General features: G+C 39.9%; 1 protein-coding gene across 1 annotated transcript; it reads right to left on the bottom strand.

The window, feature by feature from the left end:
• Nucleotides 1-15,452: 15,452 nt before the first annotated feature.
• On the bottom strand, nt 15,453-15,986 carry LOC133314012 (uncharacterized). Its single transcript, XM_061515440.1, has one exon. The coding sequence runs from the start codon at nt 15,984-15,986 to the stop codon at nt 15,453-15,455; it is 534 nt and encodes a 177-aa protein (XP_061371424.1).
• Nucleotides 15,987-19,098: the final 3,112 nt, after the last annotated feature.

The raw sequence follows: 19,098 nt of genomic DNA, 5'->3' as shown, positions 1-19,098 counted from the left end.
CTGTGCGCCTCGTGTTATTACATAGGTGTCCTAGAGACAATCTGAGAGTCAGATGGACCCATGTACTTCTTTATTTGTTATGAATAAATTTTATGAATAAAAGCATTCTTTATCTTGTTTCATATTGCATGTCTAAAATATTGAATATGAGTAACTGAATAAAGCCCTTGGAATGGAACGGGTGTCATATTGAGGATTTGTGATAGGGATCACGATCATGAGGGCTCAATGACACCACACGTCCATTGCCAAAAATATGTTCCTAGTCTAGAGATACCGATAATGGGCATAGGTGATATCGGGTAAGACTAGCACAACTTAGCTACTTGCATGGAGATGCAAGGTAGAGTCCTCGTGAGCTACAGACATGGAATGTCTTAACTGACTCGTGGGTGGACCTATTGGAGAATAGCTCGCATTGAATTGACCCACAAAGAGACACTACAAGGAAATAAGGCTTGTATGCTTTGTCTTTCTTTTACTCTTGTGTAAATTATTTTCTCATCTTACTCCCCCCAAATGTAACTTGGGGTTTCTTGAATTAATATGTAATTAGAAATTAGGCTAGTGGCGTTTTAGGCATGGAGGAGCCGCGACTTAAGGAGCATGATGGGAGAAGATGACATGAGTACCATGACTATCCCAAAATAAATGTGATTTATTATGCCTATGAATGTATGCGTGTATGTCAAAGCGACTAGTATGCATGTCATAAAATCACATATGTATGTTTCTATTGTGCATGACCAAAAGAGACTATTATAGTATGTTGTAGACGTATGACATAAGGCAACGACTAGCATGATAGTACAATATACGCATTTGATGAGACTTGGTAAATCCCTAATAAAAATAAAAGGAACCCAAAAGGAACAATTATTAAGTGCATGATTGCCTCCCCACCATCGGTACAAATTGAATCCCTTCGACGTGGTGGTGCTGTACAACTCAGTTGAGACCCACTGTTTTGTTCGGTAAGATGAGTGCTTGAAGTGTAGAGACACATAGGATGGTGGTTTGTGCTTGACTGGGTGAATAAGTTGCAGGCTCAGCCGAGCTTATGTACTTAGGGCAATAGTGCCAGGTTGAATGCATAAGATGCACTACTAAGTGACAAGGAGTTGTCATCCTGATGTTAAGAGAAGGTATGAGATACCGTTGATAATGATCAACCCATCGCTTAATTTGATCTTGCGGTCTCAGACGGGGATTAAAGGAAACAGCCGTTCTCTTAACCCACTAGGGAAATTCTTAAGAAGAATAGCCCTACATCAATAAGGATAAGGGTCATGGACTTACATAAAATAGTGGGAGGGGCCATTTATTTGAAGTCTTTAATAATATGGTCTAATTTATAACAATATTAATCATTAAATCCTTTTCAGCTTAATATGTTGGATCATTTGTCTCTGCGTATTATTCTCAAAATGAACAAGTTAGCCGGTTCTAATTTCATGGAATAGTATCGGAACATTATAATTGTTCTGCGGGCCATAAAGTTGATGTTTTACTTGTTGCGCCTATGGAAGAGAAACTGTCCTAAAGATGATAACGCTCATTAAAAAGCTAGAGGGTCTAGGCTTCATAATGGACGCAGGATTAATTAATGACTTAATTCTATTATCGCTTCCTCCTTCTTTCAGTGGGTTCATTATGAACCATAAAATGCACTCGATGAATGTTACACTGCCTGAGTTGTTAAGCATGTTAATTACTATTGAGGTGTTTATCAAAAAGGATAAGACACAAGCTCTTCTTATTGGTGGATCTTCCTAGACCAAGGATAATGGTAAAAGGAAAGAGCTTGCGAAGCCCAATCCTCTCAATCCCAAAGGAAAGTCCAATAAGAAGACGGGCAAGGCCAAAGGTAAGGGCAAGGACAAAAATGACGTTGAGTGCTTCAATTGTGGCAAGAAAGGCCATTGGAAGAGGAACTGTCCTGACTACATCAAGCGTGTGATGGAAAACAAGCATGATGATGCTTCTACCTCAGGTATTTACATGATTGAGGTTAATTTTTCTTGTGCTAACCTGACTTCATTGGTATTGGATATCGGTTATGGTTCTAACATCTGCAATATGTTGCAGGCGCTAAGGAATCCGAGGAAGCTTGACAAGAATGAGGTGGATCATCGAGTTGGGAATGGAGCAAGAGTTGCTGCATTGGCTATTGGAGATGTTGACCTTGTTTTGCGTACGGGCCTTATGCTTCATTTGAAGAATTATCTTTATGTTCCTAACATTTCTAGAAACATTATTTCTATTTCTTGTTTAGAACGAGATGGTTTTATATTTACTATCAAGAGTGGTGAATTTTCTATCATCTTGAATGATATTGTTTTTGCTAGTGCTTCTTTGGTAAATGGCTTATATATTCTAGAAATGGAAAATAAAGTCCTCAATGTGAATGTGAAACGACCTTGGATAAATAATCAATCTTATCTTTAGGATTGTAGACTAGCACACTTAAACAAAACAAGACTGTCTAGACTACATGCAAATCAATACCTAGATTCCATGGATTTAGAATCCCATGGACCTTGTGAGTCTTGTCTAGCTGCGAAAATGACTCGGACCAAGCCCAAAAGGCTTGAAAGTCATAGGGCTAGTGAGTTATTGGGACTCATTCACTCTAATGTATGTGATCCAATGTCTGTCGAGGCTAGAGGTGGATTTTCCTACTTTATTACCTTTACTGATGATAAGTCAAGAATTTGGGGATGTATACCTGATAAGACATAAATCTAAGGCCTTTGAAAAGTTCAAGGAGTATAGGAGTGAAGTAGAGAAATAACGATGCAAGATGATTAAGACATTACGATAAGATCGTGGTGGAGAATATCTGAGCAACGAGTTTCAACATTATCTAAAGGAGAATGGGATTCTCTCACAGCTTATTGCGCCTTACACACCACACCAGAATGGAGGAACCGAACCTTATTGGATATGGTTAGGTCCATGATGAGTGAGACAGAACTTTCAAAATCATTTTGGGGTACGCCTTAAGCACTGCAGCATACCTTATGAATAGGGTACCTTCTAAATCTGTTCAGATCACTTCATATAAGATATAAACTGGTAGGAGACCAAACTTGAGCTACCTCAAGGTTTGGCGATCTCTGGCATATGTCAAAGCGTTGACATCAGGTAAGCTTAGTGCTAAGAGTACTAAATGTCTATTTGTGGGGTATCTCAAAGGCAATAAGGGATACTACTTTTACTCACTTGATGATCACAAAGTATTTGTGTCCAAGAATGCTGAGTTCTTAGAGAAGGATCTTCTTTCTCAAGGAGCTAGTGAGAGTACAATTGGACTTGAAGAAGTTCAAAGCCCACAAGAACAGATTAAGAAACCCGAGTCTGCTCCGCAGGCGACGTTCTCCAATGGAGAAGTAAACACAAAACTTTGTAGGTCTACTAGGGATAGTCAACCACCTAGGAGATACAGTTTTGTGATTGAGAATCAGCAAACTGTTGAGGATGATGAACCTTGTAACTATATGGAGGAAGTCAAGGATGTTGACTCCTCCAAATGGCTTGAAGACATAAGGTCTGAAATAGACTTGATGCATCAAAACCAGGTATGGACCTTGGTTCCACATCCAGAAGGAATGGTTCCTATTAGATGTAAATGGGTCTTTAAGAAAAAGACTGATGCAGATGGCAACGTTCAAACCTATAAAGCTAGGTTGGTTGCGAAAGGATATCGTCAAAGACAAGGAGTTGACTATGACGAGACTTTCTCACCTATTTCCATGGTCAAATCTATTCGAATCATGCTAGCTATAGCAACATATAATAATTATGAAATTTGGCAAACAGATGTCAAGATTGCCTTTGTGAAGAGGTTTTTGAACGAGGAGGTGTATATGACACAGCCTGAAGGTTTTGAATCCAAAGGCCAGGAGCATATGGTATGCAAACTTCAAAATCAATATATGGGCTAAAACAAGCATCACGGAGTTGGAACATTCATTTTGATGAGGTTGTCAGGAGTAACGGTTTCATCAAGAACGCATATGAGTCTTATGTTTACAAGAAGGTTAGTGGGAGCAATGTTATTTTCTTGGTGATTTATGTGGATGACATACTGATGATAAGCAATGATATCCCTACAATTCAAGCAGTTAAGGAGTGGCTTTCTGAAAGCTTCACCATGAAAGATTTGGGAGAAGCGGCCTATACACTGGGTATAAAGATCTATAGAGATAGAACTAAGAGGCTACTGAGATTATCCCAATCTACGTACATTGACAAAATACTAAGGATATTTAGTATGGAAGGGTCAAAAAAGAGTTTTCTTCCTGACAATCATGGCGTGCACCTTTCTAAGGCTATGTGTAACACCCCGTGTGCACCCGGTGTATTAAACATATAAATGGTAATAGCGTAGCTCAATAATTGTGGAAGCTAAATTTTTCCAATTATGAAACTTATCAGATTAACCAAGTGGATTTACTTATTCTTTTTCGAAATATCGCCTGTATGTAAATTGCAACAAAATAACCACACTGAATAACCTCATAGCATAAATAAGTATCAAGTCATGGAACTACAACATGTAGACCAGACCATATCCTGATACTGAAGTACAACTCAAGTCTAAAATAAACATGGCTTATACCAATGTGGCATGGACAACTCACATGCTCACCAAATAAAACAACATAATCAAGTCATGTCTCATGTACAATAGCCATATAATAATAACAAAGCATAATCATATCCATATATGTCAACAAAACACCATGCACAATATCAGCTCAACTCCAGCCTCCTGCCACCAGAGGTCTCACCCTCGGAGGTACCTGTATCAGAAAATGTGCCCTACACGGGGTGAGATTTCTTTTTCAGTAAGATAAGGGGTCCTCAAGGACGCGTCCGCTCTAAGCTCACTTACAAGTATGTAATAAGTTCAGAAACACTAAATACAATGCATGTTCATATGTTAGGGCAATATAATTATGACAATCTATCCAAATACTCAGAAAGTTATGTACCACGGTTCATATCTCATGTGATGTATGCAAGTGCAGTTCAACTGGCCAGAGAACAGTATAGGCATTACACACGTCTGCAACCTACCAAAACATGAGGGTTGCTGCCCCATGCCTTACATATCAGGGTTGCTGCCTGATCGTGTAAGTACTCAACATTAGGGGTGTAAATGGGCCAGGCTGGCCTGGCCTAACCTACAGCCCGACCTACGTTGAGCTTGGCCTAGCCCGGCCTACGTTGAAAAGTAAAGTAGACTTAGGCTTATAAGAAAGCCTTTTAACAAGTAGGACATAGGCCAATTTTGTCAAGCCTGGCCTAAAGCGTTGTAGGTTGGCCTATTTAATTTTTTAAAATAAAATAAAATAAAATATGTTGACTCTTTCTTGTTTGTCATTTTTTATGAATTATGAGAAGTACTAGTGCATGCATGAATGAAACTTTGCTCAGTATATTTTTATAGTTATTTTTTTTACTATTGTAAATTTTTTAATGCTTACTAGTGAAATTTATATCTCGTGTAAAAAATACAGCAATTTATGAACACGTTAATGACTTGTAATGTCAAGCGAATATTTTAAAAATTGTTAAAAATATTTCACTAGGGAGGCCTACAAGGCCTGTAGGCCATATAAGGCTCTCTAATTTTTAAAAATAGGCCAGGATTGGCCTATAAATAAAGCCTTTAGTAGGCCAATAGGCCAGTTAGGCTGAATATTTTTTTACGTAGGCTTAGGCCTGGAAGGCCAAAGCCCAACCCAGCTTGGCCCATTTACACCCCTACTCAACATCACATCTATACATTACATTATTTATTACTCTTGATTAGTAATTTTTGGATTGCTTAGTGTGTAAATAATGGTCTTTGGGTTAAATTAGTTGTTGGGTTTTTAATTGGGTTTACATCACATCCAGATTTACGTTAGTGCAGTATTTTGACCATAACGCATTCCACAGGTGTCCGATTGACCCCATTCTTGTTACATTTTTCAGCTAACTCAAATGGCTACAAATTTTATAAAGATATGAAAGCCCAGTTCGGAAAATAGGATGGTCGAAAATCAAGCCCAAGTTCGTCATGAGTTATTGCAGTTTTAATTAGTTAATTGGAATTAAGTTTGTAATTGGGAACCCAATCTTTATGAGGCCCAAATCTATTATTTATCTTTTATTTCCTTTTATACTAGGTCAGACTTGGAATCTAGGTATCCATCTCTATGCATCCTAGACAATCTTGTTTCATTTATGTGCCCTAGTCTATAGTGCCAAAGATAGGATTGATTATCTATCCTAGGTCATTTCACATCTACATTGAGCACTTCAGTTCCCATTTCCAAAATATACAAGCCATTTATTAAAGAAGCAGTACCAAAAATAATATCATTCAAAATGATAGAAAATGTATTGTCCCTAATAGTGAAATGTAACTTAAGTGCATACAGTCATCCAAAATATAACTTAAGTGCATCACTCAATCCATAAGGATTCAGTGCGATCATAGCCTCCAAAAATTTCCTGCCATATAGTATAGTTGGCCTGCTCAAACTGTCCTTCATAACATAGTTTCATAACTCTATCCACAATTGACGGCGTAGTATCAACTTTATCTGCACATGACTGCGCAGTATCCTCTCCAAGTCATACCAACCTCTTGCCCTATCTTACCCATTTGGTCATTTTTACCTGAAAGGGGGATTCCCCAAAGAGGGGTGAGATTGGGGGTCTCAGTAAGGACTGACAGTTGGAGCAACCTCCAAACCATGATGCTTCCTCCTGCAACTGTCATATAATAACATATAGAATAATAGAATGCGAGAAACGTTGAAATATAGTTTGGAAAATAATCATGCTTTCATATCGTCATACCAATCCTTCCATGGCAATTACTCTCCATGGTTTTACGGACGAATACCCAGGGTCCTCGTCAGGTTGCCTCTGTGGTATTAGTGCACAGGCCATCATAACAAATCTTGCATGAACAAAACATTAGTTCCAAACAACCAAACATATCACTGTACATCATCATACAACAGATTGCAGTCAAACCACACTTTGACATAAAGGGGTGGCAACCATAGGGAAACCACTACAACAACCGTAAATCACTTACTCTTTTTTGCCTTGTAAATTCTTCCCATAGGTGATGGATTCAGCCAAATGAAGGTCTTAGTGTCTTGGATATCTTTTCAAGCTTCGGTTTGGCCCAATCACATATTCAACCTTAGTACATAGCTCTAGAATTATAAGATATAAACTTAATTTCCTTCTTGACATATTATCGGCCCCTTTAAGATGAAAATGCCTAGGAGATAATTTTTTTACTAGTTGCTTTCATGCATAGGTCCTATTCTATGGCACTATGAAAACATTCACAATTTCCCTTTTAGGCTTATTAGGGTTCGGCCATTTAGAGTTAAGGTGCTTAGCAAATGTTTCTAAGAACTATAGGGTGCATGTATACCATTTTAGGTTCGGCCTTGTAGAAATAATATACTTAAGGAGGTGATTTCAAGGATGATAGATGCATGCATAGATTTATTAGTCCAAGATCTAGTTATGTAAATTAGTTGGGGTTCATTCCTACTAGCTTGAAAAGATGGAGGGGTTCCTAAGACCTTACCTTAATGATGATGTCTAGGATGAAATCTTAGCCAATGCATCACACTTGATCTTCAAGGAGCCTTCTAAGATTGAGAGTTGCTTCCAACAACTTCTTGGTATCATCAAAGATCTAAGCACGTGCTCCGCAGATATCACCTGATTAGAGAAATCATTGACAGAATGGATGTAAAGATGGATTATGTTCCCACAGATGATAACCTGGCTGATTCTCTGACAAAGGCTGTTTCTCAGAGAAAACATGATAGTCATTATGAGGCTTTGGGTATACGACTTAGGTCTAATTGGCTCTAGGCCAAGTGGGAGCTTGTTAGTATTTGGGTGTCCTAGAGACAATCTTACGATTAAATAAGGACAGAGATGTAGACTTTTTTAATATTGTTGCAAATAAATAAAAGCACTCTTTATCTTGTCTCATAATTCTGTCTCGATATTAATGTTAATATATTATGAATAACTCGATAAACCCCGTGGAATAAAATAGGTATCTCTTGAGTATCTGTGATGAGATCACAATCATGAGGATTCAAGAATACCGGATGTTTATTCCTAATTTTATGTTCCTAGTCCAAAGATATTGAGAATGGGGTCAGTAATCTCGGGTAAGACTAGCACGACTTATCTACTTGTATATTGATACAAGGTATAGACCTCATGTGCTACAGATATGGAGATGTCTTAGCTAAAGTCGTGAGTGGACCTATAAGGGTATACCTCGCACTGAACGGACCCACAAAGAGACTCTATGAGGAAATCTCACAGATAGTATCATTAGAGTAGTCTCTTCATATTTGGGTATGTCTTTCCTTACACCAAAAGTTATCACTTAGAATGTGTTCTAGAAGGCATGCTTTGACTGTATACCTCGTCTGCCTGAAACATGGAGACTCCTAGGTATGCTCTTGGGCTTGTCCTGATAGGGCACAGGGCTAGAGTGATAAGCTGAAGGAATTCGTCAAATCTCTGTGAGAGATTAGGTTATCCTTAAACTGGAGAAATCAGGATGACATTTACAGTGACTCGGGAATCTATGCATAGTAAAAGAGATCATAAGATGATCTTCCTTTAGAGTCAGTAAATTGAAGACTCCTTATTTCATATAAAGCTAACCCTAAACCGCAAGGGTTGATGCGTTTCCTTATCCTAGGTTTTATGGGAAGGTAACCGAGACGAAGGGACAAACATACGGCAACCAAATATGTTTAATAGGATGATCAAATCATTAATCTAACTAGTTCTGGGACAACAAAGCATTGCTAGTGCTGTGTGTTGTCATTAGATGGGTTGTGGGCTTATTGGGCCTAAGTCCATTTATGTCAGTGGCTAAGTTGGACCTAATGGGTCACACACAAACACCTAATTGTCTAGATGCTCTAGCATTAAAGATATTGGGCCTAATGATAGTTATTAGCCCAAGAAGTTGTTTGGAACTCCACAAGGGGTGGAGGGCGCATGGATCATTGTAATGGGCTTGGATAGTCCAAGACATTACTGATTAATTTAATTAGTTAAATTAATTATCAAACATTTAAATTTTGAATTTTGGAATTCGAAATTTGAATTTTGAAATTTTGAATTTTGAATTTGAATTTCGAAATTCGAATTTTGAATTTGAAATTTGAAATTTGAAATTTGAATTTTGAAATTTGAATTTTGAATTTGAATTTTGAAATTTGAATTTTGAAATTTGAAATTTGAACTTTGAATTTGAATTTTGAATTTGAATGTTTGAACATTTGAATTTGAATATTTGAATGTTTGAATTCAAATATTTGAATTCGAATTTGAATTGCCTATGAAAGGTTGTTTCATAACAAAAGGATAAGATGAGATCTTGTTGGAACAAATCACTAGTATCATGAGAGAATCTTTTGGACATAATCCAAGGCTATATATGGCGCTGATTTGGGTTGTTGGTGTGCAAGATTTGCTCATCAAAATCAGCTCGAGAAGATTCAGTCAGTTGGGTGAAAATCTGAGTGAGTTGATTCAAATTTGAATGCAACTACTCAGATGTATCTGGTCACCTTTTTGGGCTATATGGGGCGCACCATATAGCTGATCTTATGAAGATTTCTGATCAGAATTTTGAATAGGTTTTGAACCAAATCTCAAGAGAATATTCCAGGAGTCTGTTAGCAATTTTTGAAATTAAACAGCTCCACTTCTCTCTCTCTCCTATCTGGCACCTAATGATCAGATTTTTGGGAGAAAAATCTGATTGGTATTTTATTTTAAATACTCTCCTCTTATGCGCCTATGTGGTTAATTGTTCCTCCAAGGGTTTTTTCTGAAAAGCCTAGCCTATTCTCTTCTTTCTCCTGCGCCACTTGTGAAGCTTTCACATTGAGAGCTTCCCTCTTTCAAACACTTTCACCTAGCCTCCATCTTCACACATAGAGCGCCTAGCAAGCCTCTTTGTGGTGATCATCCGGTGGCTTCACAAGAAGGAGTTCTTGCACCTAGACGAGTGGGTGGTGTGGATCAACATTAGAGGGTCTGAACCCTTCAGACCTGCCTTCATCATCTGGTGTTTTCACGAACAAGGTAACATCATGCTTTCCTAAAGCATGATCTTGATGTGCATGTATAATCCGCAAAAAAAATTTTGTTTTTCCCTCTTGCATGCATCGGCCTTCAAGGCCATTTCGAACTTTCAGTTTGAGTGTTCTGCTTTCTTTTCTTTCTTCCTCATGAGTTCAAGGCCGAAGCTAATGTGTGAGGAGGAGAGGGATCCTTTTTCTTGTGTTTTGGGTCTTACAGGGCCTTTGGGAGAGGGGGGTAAGCTCTTTGCCTATCCTTTTTATTCAAGCCTTGTCATCATTTTGCCTAGGGGTTTAGGTTAGGTGTGCTTGAGAGTATGACTTGTGAGTGTGAAGGAAACTACTCACATGCATTGGTGGGTGTATGGTGCATTAGTGTGGAGTGTGAGAAAGATAATTCCTTTGTCTTAGTTGAGAGGGGCGGCCGAACATGCAAGGGGGAGAGGTGATGGTTCTTACAACCTCCTAGGGTGACCATTGCATGTGATCCACTTGGCATTTGACTTGGTCTTGGTTAGGGGTTTTTTGTGAAAGTAATCTCCTTGGTTGTCTTGGAGAGTTTGGCCGAACCATGTGAGGAGAGAAGGAGGTGTGATCATGTGATTCTTCCTTGGTGGCCGTGTGCTTAGGGAGAGGAGAAAGTTCTTGGTCTTTGGAGTATGTCATGCATGGCTTGGAGTGTGGGAGAAGCAATCCTCTTTTTCTCTTCCTTGCTTGCATCGGCAAGATGGGTTGGGGAGAGGAGAGTTGCTTTTGTTTGGATCAAGAGAAGGAAGACACATGCATAGGTTAAGGCTTGGAGTGTATCTTACACAATCTCATATTTTATTCTTTCTTTCCTTATGTAGCGCCTAGGGAGTGTAGAAAGTAATATCTTTCCTTTTTCTTCTTGCTAAGGCCGAAGTTAACATGTGAGGGAGGTGAGATCAATTCAAATTCTTCCAATTATGCTATGACACCTCATCAAGGGTTGGTTCATGGATTTGGGTTGGGCTTGCCTTTAGTTGGGCTGAGTTTGGGTTGGCTTTGTGGGTGGTTCGGCCAATTGGGTTAATAGGGGTTGGGTCACTAGCAATTGGGCTTAGACTTGGGTATAAGTGTTGTGGGCTTAGATCGTTGTATGTATACTATTTGGGGTCAAGTCTTATTCAATTAATAAATTAGGCTTGCATTGCTTTGAGCTCAATCCTTTCTCAATTGATCGTACTTGTTTACATTCTTAAGTAGGTTGGGCTATGACATTGTTTGGGCTTTAAACCACATTGAGTTGGGTTATTACTTATCTTAGTTAGAGTGGGTTCAAGGTCGTTCTAACTCAAGACTAACTTTGCTTTTTCAAGGATAGTCGTTCACTGAATATGGGCTCTGCCCTTTGATTCCATTTCATTAGGCTAATTTCGAGTACATGATTTTTGGGTTGTTACATCCACCCTACCTAATAAATTTTTTGTCCCGAAAATTACAATTATTCTAAGTCGGGATACTTCTGTCGGATCTCGTCTTCTCGCTCCCAGGTTACTTCTTCGGGAGTTCTTCCTTGCCATTGCACCTTTACCATTGGTATCACTTTGCTGCGAAGTCGCTTCTCTTCTTTGTCTAGAATCTTGCAGGGTACCACCGGAATCTTCAAGTTGGGTCTTACTTCCACAGTATCCAGTAATACAACATGGGAGGGATCCGCAAAATACTTCTTCAACTGGCTTACATGGAATACATCGTGAAGGTTTGCCAGATTGTGTGGTAATGCTAACTGATAGGCTACCGGTCCTACCCTTTTCAGAATCTGATAGGGACCGATATATAGTGGACTTAACTTCCTTACACCAAGAGCTCTGCCAACACCAGTAACAGGGGAGAGTTTGATGAATACATGATCCCCTACTTCAAATTCTAAGGGTCGGTGCTTCAAGTCTTAGTAACTTTTCTGTCGATCTTGGGCTTTCCATAGCCTATCTCGGACAATCTTGATCTGCTCTGTCGTTTCCATGATCATGTCTGGTCCAAACAACTCTCTGTCGTCAACTTCTTCCCAGCATATAGGTGTACGACACCTTCTTCCATAAAGTGCTTCATACGGGGCCATACCGATACTGGCATGATGACTGTTATTGTAAGAGAATTCTGCCAATGGCAGGTACTGATCCCAACAGCCTTCCTTCTCTAAAGCGCAGGCCCGTAATGTGTCCTCGAGTGTTTGTATTGTCCTCTCAGTTTGTCCATCGGTCAGGGGGTGATACGTTGTGCTCAATCGTAGTTGGGTCCCGAACGCCTGTTGCAATGAAGACCAGAATCGGGATGTGAACTTAGGATCCCGATCGCTGATTATACTTTCAGGGACGCCGTGTAACCTTACAATTTCCTTCACATAAATCTGAGCGAACTTCTCTGTCGTGTAAGTTCCTTTTACCGGTATGAAGTGTGCTGATTTGGTCAGTCTGTCGACCATTACCTAGATGACATCGTAGCATGCTTGAGTACTGGGTAGACCTGTTACGAAGTCCATAGATACACTTTGCCATTTCCACTCTGGAATGCTCAAGGTTTGTAGGGTGCCTGCCGGTCGTTGATGCTCAATCTTTACTTTCTGGCACACCATGCATTTGCTTACGTATCTTCCCACATCTCTTTTCATTCCTTTCCACCAGAAGTTCTTTTTCAAGTCTCCGTACATCTTGGTGGCTCCTGGGTGTATTGAGTATTGGCTCTTATGTGCCAGCTCCATCACTTCCTCTCTCAGGAGTTTTGTAGGACAACTATCCTCCCTTGGAAAGTGATTATGCCTTGCTGGTTCAGGCTAACACCAGATTGATTCCTCAGCGTCTTCAAGCAGCCAACGGCTTGCTGAGCCTGTTTGATCCTTTCTAGTAGCTCGTCTAAGATCTGCACTGCCCCATATTCGGCCTCACATTCGTTATTTGCCTCCGCTAAGTTCAAGTTCCAGAATTCCTCTATCAGTCGATGCTCGGCTATCATCATGCTCGCAACTCCTCTGGTTTTTCTGCTCAAGGCATCTGCGACTACATTCGCCTTGCCGGGATGGTATTGCAATTCAAAGTTGTAGTCCTTTATGAACTCCATCCAACGGCGTTGTCTCATGTTCAGCTCCTTTTGATCGAATAAATACTTGAGGCTCTTGTGATCACTGTACACTGTTACGGTTGCGCCGTACAAGTGATGACGCCATATCTTCAAGGCGAACACGATCGCTGCTAATTCCAGATCGTGTGTGGAGTAGTTTTCTTCGTGCGGCTTCAATTGTCGAGATGCATAGGCTACTGGTCTGCCGTGTTGCATAAGTACACATCCCAAGCCTATCTTGGAGGCGTCACAATACACCTTGAATGGTTCCTCCGGGTCTGGCAGTGTCAGTACGGGAGCTATTGTTAACATCCTTTTTAACTCTTAGAAACAGGCTTCACATTCTTGAGTCCATACGAAGGGGACTTGCTTTCTTGTTAATCGGGTGAGTTGCAACACCCTCTTCGAGAATCCTTCTATGAATCTTCGATAATATCCTGCTAGCCCAAGGAAGCTTCTTATTTCCGTGATAGTCTTTGGTCGTTCCCAGTCTACTACTGCTTCGATCTTATTGGGATCTACTGCTACTCCTTTATCTGAAATTACGTGTCAAAGAAATTGGATCTCAGGCAACCAGAATTCGCACTTCGAGGGTTTCGCATATAATTGTTTCTCCCGCAATATATGTAGCACAGTTCTCAAGTGTTCTTCATGCTCTTCTTTGCTCTTCGAGTAGATTAGTATGTCGTCGATGAATACGACCACGAATCAATCCAAGTAAGGTTGGAAGATCTGATTCATGTAGCCCATGAATACTGCCGGGGCATTAGTAAATCCTAAGGGAATGACCAGGTACTCGTAGTTTCCGTATCTCAATCTGAAGGCTGTCTTTGGGATGTCTTCCGGCTTGATTCGGATCTGATGGTATCCTGATCGAAGGTCGATCTTCGAAAACACCTTCGCACCTCTCAGTTGATCAATTAAGTCCTCGATACGAGGCAAGGGGTACTTGTTCTTGACAGTCACTTTGTTGAGTTGCCGATAGTCCGTGCAAAGTCTCATTGACCTGTCCTTCTTCTTTACAAATAGAACTGGTGCTCCCCACGGGGACACACTGGGTCGGATGAAATTCTTTCTTAGCAAGTCTTCTAGCTGCTTCTTCAATTCTACCAATTCAAGGGGAGACATACGGTAGGGTGCTATTGAGATTGGCCCAGTCCCGGGTATAAGTTCAATAGAGAACTCCACATCCTTTTCAGGGGGAAAGGTGGTAATATCATCAGGAAATACATCCTCGAATTCTTTGACCACGGGAATGTTCATCAGCGGCGTCTTGCTTGCACCTTCCAGGCCAGCTATTAGCATGACAGTACATTCTCTTGTTTCGTTCGGTTCAGTACTGGGGAGTAGGACCTCCATTTTGTCTCCACCGACTATTATACTCCGGCTACTACAATCAATTACTACGCGCTGTTTGGCCAGCCAGTCCATCCCCAATATTAAGTTTAGTTTGGCTAAGGGGAGAATTATGAAGTCTTGATTGTACTTCTTTCCTTTGTATCTGAATTCTACACTTCTACATATAAAGTGAGACATTATCACTTCCCCCGTCGCAGAGGTGACTTGCATTGGGGATTGCATTGGGCTCATAGTTAAGTTAAAGGCTTTTGCCACATAGTCAGCAATGAAGGAATTGGTCGCACCAGATTCAAATAAAATAGATAGTTCTTCACCACATATATTGATCGTACCTTTAACTAGTTCGGCTGCCTGGTCTGCCACATGTTGATCCAGCGTGTAGACTCTGCCTATCTTTGGTGCCTTAGCAGCTGGCTGTTGTTCCCTCCATTGTGGACAATCTTTGATGAAGTGTCCATCTTGGCCGCACTTGAAGCATTTCATCGATCCGCTCAAACAATTTACGAAATGTGCCTTCCTACATTTGGGGCAATTGGGAGCCCTGTTGCTGTTTCCTCGGAAATTCCCGGGCCTCTTAAACTTATGGTCATCACGCCTAGGCTGCCATGGTCTGCCTCCGCTCTTCCCTCTCCATGGTCCGCTCCTAGTCATCGGAACTTTGTGTCCGGATCCGCTGGTCTCTGCGGGCTTCCTAGTTTGCAACCCGACCGCTTCTACCTTTCTACATCGGTTCACCAGGGTGGCCATGTCACAGGTGTCGTTGCCAACTACCAATTCCGCAATCCTAGCGGACAGGCCCCTTTGAAATTTTGCTATCAGAAAATCCGGCATGGGCATTGTTCCTCGGTAAGTTTCCAATCAGAGTAGTTCGTTGAATTTAGCGTGATATTGGTCCACCATCATGTTCCCTTGTACGAGTCGGTCGAATTCACCTTGCTTGCTGTCCCAGATTGACATCGGGAAATACTTCTCCAAGAATATTTCTTCAAATACAGCCCAAGTAATTGCCGCATTTTGCATCTCCAAAGGTTGAGACGCATTAGCCCACCAATGATGGGCGTCTCCTTCCAACATGTACACCGAGAATAGCACTTTTTGATCATCGGTGCATTGGACCACTCTGAATATTTTGTCCATGGCCTGTAACCACTGTACAGCCACGATCAGATCATGTCCTCCTTGAAATGAGGGTGGTTTGTGTTTCCTAAATGTAAGCAGTAGATCTTGGTTATTCTGGCCGGCCGCTCCATTGTTCGGGGGCGGTTGGGGACCACCACCACCGGCTCCTCCGGTTCCTGAGCCGCTCGCGGTGTTATTATGGGTTGTGTTTTGAGAGTTGCGTCTTATTTCATTCAGAATATTTTGGAACATCTCCCCCGCATTTTTCTGCATCTGTGTGATGGTATCCCTTAATGTAACACCCTCTCTTGTAGGCCTCCAAGAGAGTTGTTTGCTAAGCGGAATTAGAGTTCTTTAATAGTATTTTAGAGACTGAAAAAAATCGCTTTTACATTTCCAATTAAGACTAAAGAGGGGATCTGGTTAATTACAAAAATCAGAGTACACAAAATTTCTTAAACTCGTTAAAAATATAAATTTCCTGATAGACCTTGCTGTCTTTAAAAATTCGTACAAAAATCCAGTTCAACGATCCAAAAATATATTCTTTCTAATCTGGAAACTAGACATCTGGGGCTTCACGTTCATATAAAATAATAGTGATTTGGAGTTCGTTTGCCCCTCGAAACATAACTCGTAAAATAAGAGAGAAAATAGTGGAAATATCCCAAATGTCCTGGCTGGTAAAATTCATAATAAATCGATTTTTCAGAATTTCTTTGCAAGGTTTATATATAATGAAATTAGAGACTTGGGGCTACGCGTGCATATAAATTATAAGAAAATCGGAGGTCCGTAGCCCCAGTACGACAACTTACAAAGTGCTCGCAAAGACTTTTCAAAACTCAGCATTTAGATAACATGTCAAAATCCTTTTCGCAAACGTTTCAACATCTGTTTCCAAAATACTTGCTGGTCATAAAATCGTAAAGCAATAATAAAATCATAGTTCACAATAATACAAGCTTCTCAATTTCATACAGTCATCCATAAAATATCACATCAATAGCAGCATGCCCAAATAGTAGAAGCCAACAACAAATATCCAAGTCCTCAAAAGCTTTTACGTCCTCCTGCCATTTTGTAAAAATAGCAGCCCCAAAGGGGTGAGAGAAAATCCCAGTAGTGTGGCAACAAAACCATAATGCAACAATATTAATTAGGCACAAAATCATAAATAGTCACTTCAAACATTTAATCCTTTTCATTATATATCATAACGCGTATATAACGCCCTTTTTCCTTTACGCTCATAGCACCGTCGTCGCGTAGCATCACAGTGGGTATTCCTAATGGCTCCCATGAAGGTGAATCCCACTGCGGAACCTATGCGGACTGAAGCCAAGTGTCCCCTCTCCTGGTACCAGGCATGCCTATATGATGCATGTTCAGCCACATGTCCTCAATACAAATATATATATATATATATATATATATATATATATATATTCAAGATGTCATGAATCAAGTATACATGCCATGTTATGCAATCGTACCCAACAGAAAAATGTATTATGATGTAAAATGCATGCATATATCATATCATCCTTTCATATTCTTACCATTGGCTCATCATCATCATAACATACATAGAACAAATGTGAGCAACACATCACAATTCCATAGACTAGTCAATAGTCACATTAGGTAATACCGCCTACACATACCTCGTACGTCGAAATTTAAGTTACCAACAAACAGTGATATAGTCCAACTTCTCAAGGATTTTTCGTACTAATTTACAGTATAATCAATCAGTGTACATTCAATTTATTCATCAAATTCCCAAGCTTAAAAATTCCTATAGCATTCGGCCCTAAGGTTCTTTTTCTAAAAATTATTTTTAACTCTAAATTAACCTTTGTTCATTTTAAACAGTAGGGAATTCTTTTAATAATTCCTCTAAGGCAGAACCGGTTTTCATGTTTCTCTTACAGAAGATTTCTAACTTTAATTGCATAAAATACAGTAGCGTGTTTCAGTAAAAACGGTGAACGTTTTTTTATGTAAAACAGTGAGCAAAAGAAACCATTTTTCCAATAAAACAGTGAACGTTTTCTAATAAAACAGTGGACCTCTTTCTAATAAAATAGTGGACATTTTTCTAATAAAGTAGTGAGTGTTTTTCACACACCTATACTCCATACAGTGCGCTGAAAACAGTGAGTTGTGCTACCAAATTTTCCAGCAAACAGTGAGCATAAAAACCATTCTTCAGCAACGTTTTCAAGAAAAATAAAAGAAACATGCTGTCCAGAATTTTTACAGCGAAACAGTGAGGGATTTTAAGCAAAACAGTGTGCATTTCTTCAGCAAAATAGTGACAACTTTATAATAAAACAGTGAGCAAAAGATCCTTGTACGGCAACATCTTCTCACAAAATAAATATACTTGTGGTCTAATTCATTTCATCGCAAAACAGTGAGCAGAACAAAAGTATACAGCAACCTTTTCTCAAGAATATAAATTATTTTAAGACTTACTAACCCTACTTGATGCGATGTAAGAGGGGATAAGGTGTTGTCCACATACTTAGCTTCATAAAAAGTCTAGGTACATATATATATATATATATAACATGTAAACAGTACCACTTATTAATTTGTATGATCATTCTTAGGTTTATATCTAGAGCTTTTTGAGTTAAGTTCAAGGTACAACAAGGTGAACTAAACATAAAAATAACCAGCCTTCCATTGATGCTCTAAAACCGAAGACAAAGCTACCCAAAAGAATAGAAGATCACTTACGGTTTCTTGTTCACCACCAAGGGTTCGACTTGTAAAAGAAAATAGAAGGAGCTTCCACTTCCTACTGCTCCAGCGTCCACCTAGCAACGCTCAAAGGAAGGATAGGCTTCACCAAAATAAGGTCCACGCATGCAACAAAGAATAGTCTCATGAGAGTCTTGTGAGACGAAGGAAATGAGAGGAAAAGTTAACCCCTTACTTAGGAGCTTTCAACCAGAAGAGGAAAGGAATAGGATGAGTTCTATCATTGCTCCTCCTTCAAGGGCTTACGGTTTCAACAAGAAAAGGAAAGGAGAACTAGATGATAGCTACACTTCTTCTCTTGAAGGCATAAGGTCACGGTTTTGGTAGGTTGAGGGATTGGGACACTTTGTTCTTTGTTTAGCGTTTTGGAGGATGAGGGAATGGGGTTTAAGTGTTGTTTTAAATGGTGCTAAGCCATCAGAAAATTTACTGAAGACTCTCCTCACATGGGGCGTACAAATGAGACAAGGTGAGATGTTTTTGGTCCAATAACATTACATGCAAGGCTGACCTTCCTTCAGCCATTGGTTGCATAAGATAAAGTGAGGTTTCAAAGTTAGTCTAACAAGCAACATGGTTGCTTTTGCAAAGGCTATGCGTAAGGGAGAGG

Source organism: Gastrolobium bilobum, unplaced genomic scaffold (genome assembly GCF_033153095.1).
Source record: "Gastrolobium bilobum isolate Gb01-03AN ecotype WA unplaced genomic scaffold, APGP_CSIRO_Gbil_v1 utg150489, whole genome shotgun sequence".
Classification (NCBI taxonomy): domain Eukaryota; kingdom Viridiplantae; phylum Streptophyta; class Magnoliopsida; order Fabales; family Fabaceae; genus Gastrolobium; species Gastrolobium bilobum.
Note: the sequence above shows the minus strand (reverse complement) of the source record. Positions and strands in the feature narration are given on the sequence as shown.

Excerpts from the sequence above, each read along its gene's own strand:
- LOC133314012 (XM_061515440.1), bottom strand. The coding sequence starts at position 15,986 with ATGCAGAAAAATGCGGGGGAGATGTTCCAAAATATTCTGAATGAAATA.